Here is a 10,455-nt window from a genome sequence, read left to right as displayed (position 1 = left end):
TTCGCGATGGCACAGTCCATCCTCTCCCCTTGTCTGCTGTCTCCCCAGTGCCGGGCACACGGGGGGCGCGGGGATGTGCTGAGTGCATGAGGTGGTCACCTGCCTGCTTCCCGCTCTGCTGCCCTGCTGGGCTGCGCCCGGGCCAGGCGGAGCTCAAACAGGCCTCCCTCCTGCAAGCAGCAAGAAGAGAGTCACCCGCCGCCCTTGCTTCTCCTCCCGAAGTCCCGGGACAGAGAAGCCGGTGGGCCCGCTCAGGGTGAGCAGCAGGTGTCACCCCGGTCCCACAGTAGAATCACCTGTGAAGGCTGTGGGTGGGGCTGGCAGACACCCCAAAGGGGCCTCAGCACCCCTGGATCTCCGCTGCCGGGGGAGTAGGGAAGGGAGAGGACAGGCAGGAGGGCCGTCGTCAGCCACGCTGGGAGCCGAGCGCAAGTGAGAGTCTGCGGGACGTTAGATAAAAGATTGGAAATGACCCCAGCAGCTGCTTTAATGGAGATAAGGTCGAAAGCGATCCGTGCCTGCGCAAGTTACCCGATTCAGACTCCGGGTGACCACACGCGCCCTGATCTAGAAATTCGCGAGCCGTTTGCCCTCCAGCCCCAGGGGCCTGGGCCTCTCGGGCCGGGAAGCCCCAGAGCCGGCATCGCCGGGGCGGGAACTGGATGCTCGCACAGTCCAGCCCAGCCGCGCGATTAGACCGGGAGCTGGAGCCGAGGGCTGCAGTTGGGGGGGCCTGGCTGGCGGCAGCCCCCCAGCAAGGAGTGAGGCAGCGTGGCTCTGCAGAGTGACGCGAGGGCCGGCGGGGGCGGGGAGGAGACGACGGCCATTCACTGGGGCCGTTTCGGGAGACCGATGGACACGAGCCGTAGCACACGAGCCGGAGCAGGTTGGGCCGACCCTGCGCTGTGCCCCAGCCCGCCGCACACCCCTCTCGAGGGGTGCGCCCTGGAATGCCCCCCAGTGCATCTCAAGGAAGCCCACGCTGTTCCCCTGGCTGTGGCAGCGCCGCCCGGCCCAGCCCCCCCGCTCCTGAGGAATCCAGGGTGTGGGGGGACACGGGAGGCAGCAGGGACTGGCAGGGACCGGCAGGGACCAGCACAGCAACCCTAGTCCCTGGGGAGCCCCTCCTCGGGGCCATCCTGGCGGTGACGGTGGGGAAAGCAAGCGCCCTCCCCTACCCTGGGCTCAGGTGGAATTCGGGGACCCGGAGGGTGCATGTGGGCGCTGACCCCTCCATGTCACTTGCCACCGGCAGCCTCGGACAAATCATTTAACTTCCCTGGGCCCCGGCATCCTGGTTTACGGTAAAAGCAGCACTGACCTGTGGGGGAGTGGTGGGTTAGGTGAGCTGGAGCCAAGGCCTTCCTCCCCGCGGACGCTGGGCCCTATTTCGGCCTTAATCTGCATGCACTAATCCCCCATACTTGCTCAGCATCGTCCACAAGGCAATGACTGTTTTGCTCATTTTGCAAGGATCCAGAGAGGTTAAGTAACTTGCCTGAGATCACACAGCCACAGAGCACCCAGGCTGCTTGGTCCCATGGCCCAAGCTCTGGGCAGACATCACCTGCCTCACAGAACAAAAAACGCTGATGGGCCGGCGGCGGGGGCAGAAGAGGAGCCGTGGTGTGGCCAGGCCCCGAGAGCCGGGCGTCCACACAATGAGGGTTAGTATGTGAATAAATGAATGTTCTGTGTCTTTGGCTAAGGATTTACATCCAGTGTTTCACCGGAGAGTTCCAGTGCAGTGAGACCACATTCTCTGGGATCTGCAACGACACGCAGAGGAGGAAAGTGGGGGGTTGGGGAAGCCAGCCTCGCCAGGCCAGGGCTGGCCACCTTCCTGGGTTACTGTATCCTGTGATCTGGGGGTGCTGGGCGTGAGCGGGCAGAGTCTCAGCACGCATGGGCGCTTGCAACCTGGCCATGTGGTCTGTAACTGGGGCGACGGGCAGGAGCCCACTCTCGGGGGACTTTCAGGGTAGAGACCCTCTTCCCTATGGGGGTTGGGAAGAAGTGGGGTCTGGGAGGGGAAGGCCCCTGGTGGAGTTTCGGGAGGTGGGACCGAGTGCCTGAACGGGGCAAGGAGCGAGGGTTGAGGGCTGGGTTGCCCAGCAGAAGTCACCCCTGGAGAGAGGGTCCAGGCCTGTGAGGCCCGGCCAGGGTCAGGGTTACGGTCACATCAGGGCTGGAGGGGTTTGGGCCACGCCAGGGTGGAAGGGCCTGAGGCCTGAGGCCCAGAGGACCGGGGCATCCTCAGAGCAAGAGGCTGGAGCTGCAGTCTGGGCCCCAGCCCGGCCTGGCCTCCCGAGGGCCCATCGGCAGAGGGTCCCAGAGCACCGGTCCCGGTGCAGGCGGATCCAGGAGATCAGCAAGTCACTCACCCTCTGTGGCTTCAGCGTCCTCCTCTACAGACGGGAGGTCACCCGGGAGGTGGGAGGAGGGGGAGCTCACGGAAGAGGGTCAACGGCTTGGGCTCCATCAGCCTGGGGTGTTGCTGTCCTGTCCCCCCGGTGTCCACGCCCGTGTACTGCAAGCAGTACAGAGGGGCCGTTTCCCCGGGGCCTGAGAGCAGGCCTCCTGAGGGGTTCTGGCACTTTCTGTTTATTTATTTATTTATTTATTTTGAGAGAGAGAGAAAATCTTAGGCAGGCTCCAGGCCCAGCACGGAGCCCAACAAAGGACTCGACCTCACGACCCTGAGATCATGACCTGAGCCCAAATCAAGAGTCAGACATTTAACCAACTGAGCCCCCGGGGCACCCAGGTTCCGGCACATCTTCAGCAAGAGTTAAGTGTGTCTGACCCCACTGTCCCATGAGGCAGCCAGGAAGCCACCATGGCTATGCCTATTTAAATCAGTTAAAATTAAGTACAGTTTAAAAACCATCCCCTCGGCCGCACGGGCCGCGTTCCCCGCGCTCAGTGACCCGCTGCGGCTCGGGGCGCTACGGCGGGCAGTGCGGGGACTGCGTGCCCAGCAGCGTGAGACGGCGGCTCTGGAGAGGGGCGTGTTCGACAACTACATTTCCTGAGCACTTGCCATGTGCCCTGCACTGGGCCGAGAGCTCTCCTCGTGCCCCAGGGGCAGGGACCGGCACGACCCCTGCTTCGGTCGTAAGCGAGGCTCTGAGGGCCGGTGCCGCATCCCTGCGCCCCACTGCCTCCCTGGGCTTTGTCCGTCCCGGGGCCGCAGACCCCGAGACAAGGCCGCCGTCTCACCAGCTCACCTTGGGGACACGCGACTGCACCCAGCACTCTTTATTGGCTCGGCTGAGTTCCCAGGAGGCCGGGGAGGGCATTAACTCATTTCCCTGCGGGACACCCCTTGCTCGGAGCCCATCAGGGGACTTTCTTGGGCAGAGGATTGACGATCCCGCTCTCTATGTGTTCGAACACCGTGTACGGGTCCTGGTCGGCGTTGAGCGCGATGGCGTGCGTGTAGAGCTCCTCCAGCTCCGAGCAGCTCCGGTAGAACAGCTCCATCTTCAGCTTGACTTGCTCTTCCGTGTCCTGCGGGTTCTGCAGGAGGCGCGCCTGGATTTCCACGGTCGGAGGGGGCTTGTACATGAGATGGTACCTGCGACACGGGGGAGCCGGTGACCTACGGGCTGGCCCGCAGCGCGAGGGAAGAAGGAGCTCTCTGTGGCAGCGCTGACCCGGTTGGCCACTGTCCCACCAGCAGCAAACACGGGCGGTGCACCAGCTGGGTGCACAGCCTCGGCCGGGCCCTGGCACCGCAGAGACGCAGAGCGTGGGCCCTCCCCGGGGGAGGGTGCGGGTCCGCGACAGGTGGGCCGAGCAGACTATTGAGCCCCCACTTGCTGTCTTTCTTTCCTCCCCTTCCTCTCTCCCTCTCCTCCCCCCTCCGAACTCTGCTTATCAAGCGTCTGCTCTCTGCCCGGCATGAGTCTGCTCCTGGCAACGCAAGGCAAGACGGACGAAGTGGGCTCTGTGCTCCGAGCGCTGGGAGCCGCCGGGGGAGCGGCCGTCGCAACAGCGAGTGTGAGCACAGAGGCCAGCGAGGGCCACAGACGGTCCCTGCAGGGAGGGCCCCGGGGCAGGGCAGCACGGAGGCCATTGGACTTGACGTGGGTCAGCGAGACCGTCCCCGGGCAGCAAGGATGAGAAGTCAGCTTGTAGTTTAGAAAAATCCCGGCTTTTCTTTCCCGCCCCTGCCCCCGCCCCTCCTGAGCCTCTACCCAGAAACGTGGCCCTGGGTGCCGGGGACGATGGAAGCTTCTACCCCTTCGTGACTGTGGGCACTTGCGACTACGTTTCTGCTCCAACACGGTGATTGTACTCGGTCGGCCTGGGACTCAGGGTCAGCCCCCAGGTGAACTGGTTCCCGCGACAGCCACCTCGGCGGCGGGCCTCCCCGTGAGAGCAGAGCTCTTTGCGCGTCCCCAGGACACCCGCCTGCCCAGTCCAGCCACGTCACATACTGGGGTCCGAACTGCTCCTCGGGACAGAGTGGGACGAAATTCCCGGCTACTCTTCCAGGCAGAGGGTCCACAGGCACTGCCCAGAGGAACAGACGGGAGGAACCCCCTTTCTAGAGCCTTCTGTCGGTGTCGTCCCCAGACCCAGCCAGCTGTGGCATCATCGGACAGCTAGACGGACAGGGGAGGCTCCCCAGCAGGCCTGAGCCCCGGAGCCCTCAGATAGCCAGCCGCAGGGAGGGAGCCGGGCACCAACCTCTCTCCCGTGACGGGATCGATTCTCCTCAGGGTCAGCCGCTCAATGACAGAATCCAATGGCACATTCAGGAAAAACACCCTACGGGGAGAGAACAGCAACACGGTCAGCCGGAGGGGACCCCGGGCTGGACTCTGGGCCCCTGACACCGGGGCTGGCGTCTTCCCTGCACATGGCTGGAGCCTCAGGAACCCCCTTTCAGGGGCTCCGGCTACCAAGCTCTCCAAGGTCGCCAGGGAGGGCGGCAGGTGGAGGCCTCCCCGCCACGGAAGCCTGGGCTAGAAGGCACCTCCAGCAGGGACGTGCCGCATGACCTCGGGCCACTCATACAGCCTCTCCGAGACTCAGTTTCCTCAGCTGCAAAATGGCTAATGCCGGTTCCCTGGTGTTGGAGATCCGAGGACGGGAAGCGTGTGCTAAGCTCAGCGCAGGGTTTGCTCACTAGAATGTCCCTCTTGACACAGGACAGCCTTCCCGAGAGTTCAGGAGCCCTGGCAGCCGGGCCCTCCCAGAGAGCTGGGGTTGTTCTCAGCGCCCCGACTTTCTCTTTCGCACGGGAACCCTGGACCCGGGGGAGCAGGGCCTTCGACAGCAAGCAGCCGGATCAGAGCCCAGCAGAAGAGACACGGGGCCGTCTTCTGCTAACCTAGTGTCTCCTAAATCCTTACTGCAAATGGCCAAATACAAAACCTGAGGACAGGGTTTCTCAGTCAAGGTGATTTTGCCCCAAGAAGACGTCTGGCACTATATGGGACATCCGTGATGATCGCAAGGGGCAGGGGAGCTGCCAGCATCCAGTGGGGGGAGGCCAGGGACAGCGCTCAGCATCCTGGGAGGGACGACAGCCGCCGCCACAAAGACTCATCCGGCCCCAATGTCAGTGGTGCCGGGGTTGGCAGGTGGGATCGGGCGAAGGCCGGGCTGTCTGGGTGGGACGGTGGGTGGGGGTGATGTTCACGGCGAGCGCCCGCAGCTCTAATCCAGGCCGTGTCTTCTAGCGTAGAACCATCCCGTTTGTTTTTAAAGAATTAACTTCTGGGGGCGCCTGGGCGGCTCAGTGGGTTAAAGCCTCTGCCTTCGGCTCAGGTCATGATCTCAGTGTCCTGGGATAGAGCCCCACATCGGGTTCTCTGCTCAGCAGGGAGCCTGCTTCCCCCCTCTCTCTCTGCCTGCCTCTCTGCCTTCTTGTGATCTCTGTCAAAAAAAAAAAAAAAAAAAAAAGAACTAACTTCTGGAATATTCCATTGCTCACTCAGTGCTCACTCATTCATCCTTTAATTAATCCATGCGTGCATTTATTGGATGCCTGCTGTGTGCCAAGCACTGCAGTAAGCTCCCAAGTTTACCAGCCTGCCATGCGGAACTGGAATACCAGATTCAATGGGGTCATTGTCACGGACATCTGGGTTCAATGACCAATGTGTGCACCTGCCGGGGGGATGACATTAGTGACAACAAGCGCTCCCTGTGTGCCCAAAGCCTTGTTCGCTTCACTTTCAAGTAAGTAAACGCAGACAAGAAGCAGCTCTAAGTGTGAGAAAAATGCACACAGATGAGATTTCCTGCCCTCCCTCTTGGGGTGGAGTCTCTTTGGGATGGCCACGCTGCCTCCTCCAAGTTACAGAATGAAGAAGGCCTCCACCCTGGCCCAGAAATGCCGATTCCGCAGGCACCAGAAGGAGCCCAGTATTCCCCGAGCCTGGGATCCGCTGCCTGGGGGGACCCCCAGCCCAGGACTCTGTGCCGGTGCCCTTGCGGATCCCGTGTCCCCTAGAATCAGAGGCAAACGGTTGACCAGGTGTATTTTCCGGGAGGGGATGTGTCCGTGAGTCTCAGATTCTCAAAGGGGCGCCATTTTTTAAGAAAATAAATGACTTTTTAAAATTTTTAACTGGAGCATAGTTGACACACAATGTTATGTGAGTTTCAGGCCACAACAATTAGAACTATGCTGTGAACCATTCCTACAGCGAGCGAGTCACCACCAGAAGCTCTATTATGACACCATTGACGGTTCTCCCTACATCGATTTCTCATCCCGCACACTTGCGGTTATTGTATAACTGGAGGTTCGCGCCTCTCCATCTCCGTTGCCCATTTCGCCCATCCCCCCTTCTCTCCCCTCCCCTCTGGCAACCACCGGTTTGTTCTCTGCAGTTAGGAGTCTGTTTCTGGGTTTCGTTTGTTCGGTCATTTCTTCTGTCTTCTTTTGTTTAGATTCCACACATGAGTGAGATCATACGGGACCTGTCTTTCTCGGATTTATTTCACTTAGCATCGTTCCTTCTAGGTCCATCGGTTGTCATGAATGGAAGGTTCCATCCTTTTCTCCGGCTGCGTAATATTCCACAGTAGGTCTATAGACCACGTTCTGTATCCAGGCGTCACTGATGGACACTTGGGCTGTCTTCGGGTAAATACCCAGAAGCAGAATGACCGGGCCCTCTGCTAGTCCTATTTTTAATTTTTTAAGGAATCTCCATTCTGTTCTCCAGAGTGGCTGCACGAGCTTCCGTTCCCACCAACAGTGCGCAAGGGCTCCCCTTTCTCCCCTACCAACACCTGTTGTTCTTGTGTTTTTTATTTTAGCCATAATGATAGGCGTGAGGTGGGATCTCCTTGTGGTTTTGATTTGTGTTTCTCTGATGATGAGTGATGTGGAGCTCAATCATGTGTCTGTCCACCATCCGGATGTCTTCTTCAGGAAAATGTCTGTTCAGGTCCTAATGTCAGTTTTAATTGCATTATTCATTTATTTGGTGTGGCGTTGTGGGGGTTCTTTAGATATCTTGGACATTAAGAAGGGCTGACAAGTTTCTTTCTTTTTTTTTTGAGATTTATTTATTTATTTTTAAGAAGATTTTATTTATTTATTTATTTGACAGAGATCACAAGCAGGCAGAGAGGCAGGCAGAGAGAGACGAGGAAGCCGGCTCCCTGCCGAGCAGAGAGCCCGATGCGGGACTCGATCCCAGGACCCTGGGACCATGACCTGAGCCGAAGGCAGAGGCTTTAACCCACTGAGCCGCTCAGGTGCCCCTAAGATTGATTTATTTACTTGGGAGAGAGAGAGAGAACGGAGCAGAGGTGGAGGGAAGGTGTCTCCAGCGGACTCCCTGCTGAGCAGGGCTGGATCTCACAACCCTGAGACCGTGACCTGAGCTGAAATCAAGAGACGGTCCCCAAACCAAGTGAGCCATCCTGGCGCCCTGAAGGGCTGCCATTAAAATCTTGTAATGATTTTACTTATGTGAGAGAAAGAGCATAAGCGAGAGAGACACATGGGGTGGGGTGGGGGAGAAGCAGACTCCGCATTGAGCAGGGAGACTGATGTGGGGCTCGATCCCAGAACCCCGGGATCATGACCTGAGCCAAAGGCGGACGCTTAACCGACTGAGCCACCCAGGCACTCTGAGGGGTACCAATCCTTAAAGATGGTTCTGAGTCACTGATGTGAGTCAAAGCCTCCTGTTTGCTGAGCTGAAGGACACGCCTAGGCCGACTGAGGAGGGAGCACAGCTGGGCCGCTCCCCATGCCGCTCATGGACGCTCCCTGTTTCCCTGGCCTTAGAGATGCCTGGCGATGGGCCTGATGCCCCTGGGGGCCACCCTGGTCCTCTCTCATCCCTGTGCTGTGTGTGAAGTTAACTCACCCCAGGGCTACAGGGCTGGGCATGGAGAAGGCCCAGGTGTGGCTCCTCCTGCCCACAGGAATTGGGTCAGGATGCAAGCTGATCCAAGCCAGGCCAATGAGAGGCTGCACCATGGCTTGCCACAAAGGAGTTTCCTTTTTGCTGGGGCTGCTAAGCTGATGGTGTGGGGCCTGGGGCTGTCTGGGGTCTGCACCCTGAGAGAGCCTACCTGAGAATGAAGCCCACCCCAAGAGAGAGGAGGGACACTGTTTGGGGCCCTGGATCAAGCTGTACCTGAAGCTGACACATCCCTCACTATTTCTCGGACATGAATACATAAACCTCTTCTTTTGCTTAAGCTGGCCTGAGTTTCTGCAGTTGTCCCCCAAAGGACACCTAATAGTCTCTTTGATGCCACTTGCTTCTGGAAAATGTGTAAATTTTTTAAAAATGTGAGTCCCTGAGCCAAACACTGTCTCCTTCAAGGCACGTCCTCTCCCCCCGCCCTTCTTCTCTCAGCCTCATTTTGCCCACACTGTTTGCTTAGGTTTGCTTCTGTCCAGCGGCCAAGAAGCCCCTCTGGTTCCCACTGAAAGCTGCAGCTGCCCCTCCACAGAGCGGGCGCGGCAGCTTCCCCTGCAGCCTGGGGGGCCAGGAGCCATGAAAACCCACTTCTTCCCAGCGTTCTTGATAATGATTTCCATTCACAACGTGCTGCAAAGCAACAGCCACCAAATAAAACATGCGAGATCGGGGAGCGTCTGAACACGGGAGCACCGGTGTTTCAACGAGCTTTTATCCCCCGCGCTCCAAACACGCTGGGCCCCCCTCCCGCCCCCGAGACTTGCGAGGCCCCAGCAGCAACACCGAAACACGGCTGTCACCGCGGCTGGCGGCTGGCGGCGCGGCTCTGGATGCCGACGCCAGTAGAAAGGAAGCCAGTTTGGAAATCCCTGATAATTGATGCTGTTTCGTAAACAAACAAGCCCCAATTGAAAGATTTTTAACCCAGCATATCAAGACTGCTTGTCGTCATTCAAGGGAATGGCTTGTGAAAGGCTGGCGAGATCAGAAGCACAAGGACACCAAACTGGTACTTGAAACAGGCGCTGGGAACAGCCTCGCTGGAGAAGGAGCCGTACTTCCGTGCCGGAAGCTTCTGCTCGCCCGGGGCCTGCAGCCGCCGTGCAGGAGCCGGGTGGCGGGGCGGAGTGGGGAGCCCGAGCCGCTCTGCGGGGACGCGCGGTCCTGTGTGCACCTCGCCTGGCCGGGGTTTTGCGTTCTGCTGCTCGTTTCCTGTCCCACAGCCAGGAGAGGGGGAACGGAGACCACCAAGACAGTCAAGAATGCCTACAGCAGGGTGGCGGGCAGCAGCACCCCTGCAGGGAGTGTGGGGGTGCTGGGACTCACCAGGGGCGGGATCTCCACCGCTTGAGGCCAGTAGAGGCCTCGGGAGGGAGGCGGAAGGTCCCCTGGGAGGCTTCTACTCCCTCGCTACTCAGTGAGGTCCCCGATTCGCAGCCCAGCCCCAACTGGGAGCTCAGCACCACCGCCCGCCCGCCCGGCCGCTGAATTGGGAGTGGACTTGTTCACAAGATCCGCAGTGACTCAAAGACACAACCAGGTTGAAGAAGTGCTGCCCCTTTCCGTGTTTCCAAGATTTGTGGTCACGCCTCTCAGAGCTACCAAACCAAAGCCTCCAGGGGAGGGCCCGGGGGACCTGCCTGACCCGTATTTGTAAATACAGGTGCCGCCTGTGCTCAAGCAGGAGTGGGAACCACAGTGCTAATAATCCCAGGTGTCACCCTTGGCCACGCCCTGGACGCATTAAAGGAGCTTCGAGAACACGGAGGTCTGGTCCCCAACCTCCCAAGAGATCCAGCTGTAATCGGCCCAAGGTGAGACCCGGGAGTGGAGATTTTTAAAACCTCCCCAAGCAACTCTAGTATGTGGTCAAGGCTAAGAACCAGTGCTCTGATCTGATCTGCTCAGTGTATAAAAGGGGGAAACTGAGTCCCAGAGAGGCCAGGGCTCATCTTCCGTCACCCAGGGCAGCTGGGATCTCTTGACTCACCCTCATGATGCCTCCTCCAGCCACTTTGTCTGAGGCTCTGTGTGGGGAGCA

General features: G+C 59.3%; 1 protein-coding gene across 1 annotated transcript in view; it reads right to left on the bottom strand.

The window, feature by feature from the left end:
• Window positions 1-3,243: 3,243 nt before the first annotated feature.
• AK8 (adenylate kinase 8) overlaps window positions 3,244-10,455 on the bottom strand; it is a 115,890-nt gene continuing 108,678 nt past the window's right edge. The window contains exons 12-13 of the mRNA XM_032307121.1: window positions 4,699-4,779; window positions 3,244-3,580 (exon numbers count right to left, since the gene is read on the bottom strand). Coding sequence (XP_032163012.1) covers window positions 3,343-3,580; window positions 4,699-4,779 — 319 coding nt within the window. The 3' untranslated portion in view covers window positions 3,244-3,342. The remainder of the gene's footprint in view (window positions 3,581-4,698; window positions 4,780-10,455) is intronic.

Source organism: Mustela erminea, chromosome 12 (assembly GCF_009829155.1).
Source record: "Mustela erminea isolate mMusErm1 chromosome 12, mMusErm1.Pri, whole genome shotgun sequence".
Classification (NCBI taxonomy): Eukaryota; Metazoa; Chordata; class Mammalia; order Carnivora; family Mustelidae; genus Mustela; species Mustela erminea.
Note: the sequence above shows the minus strand (reverse complement) of the source record. Positions and strands in the feature narration are given on the sequence as shown.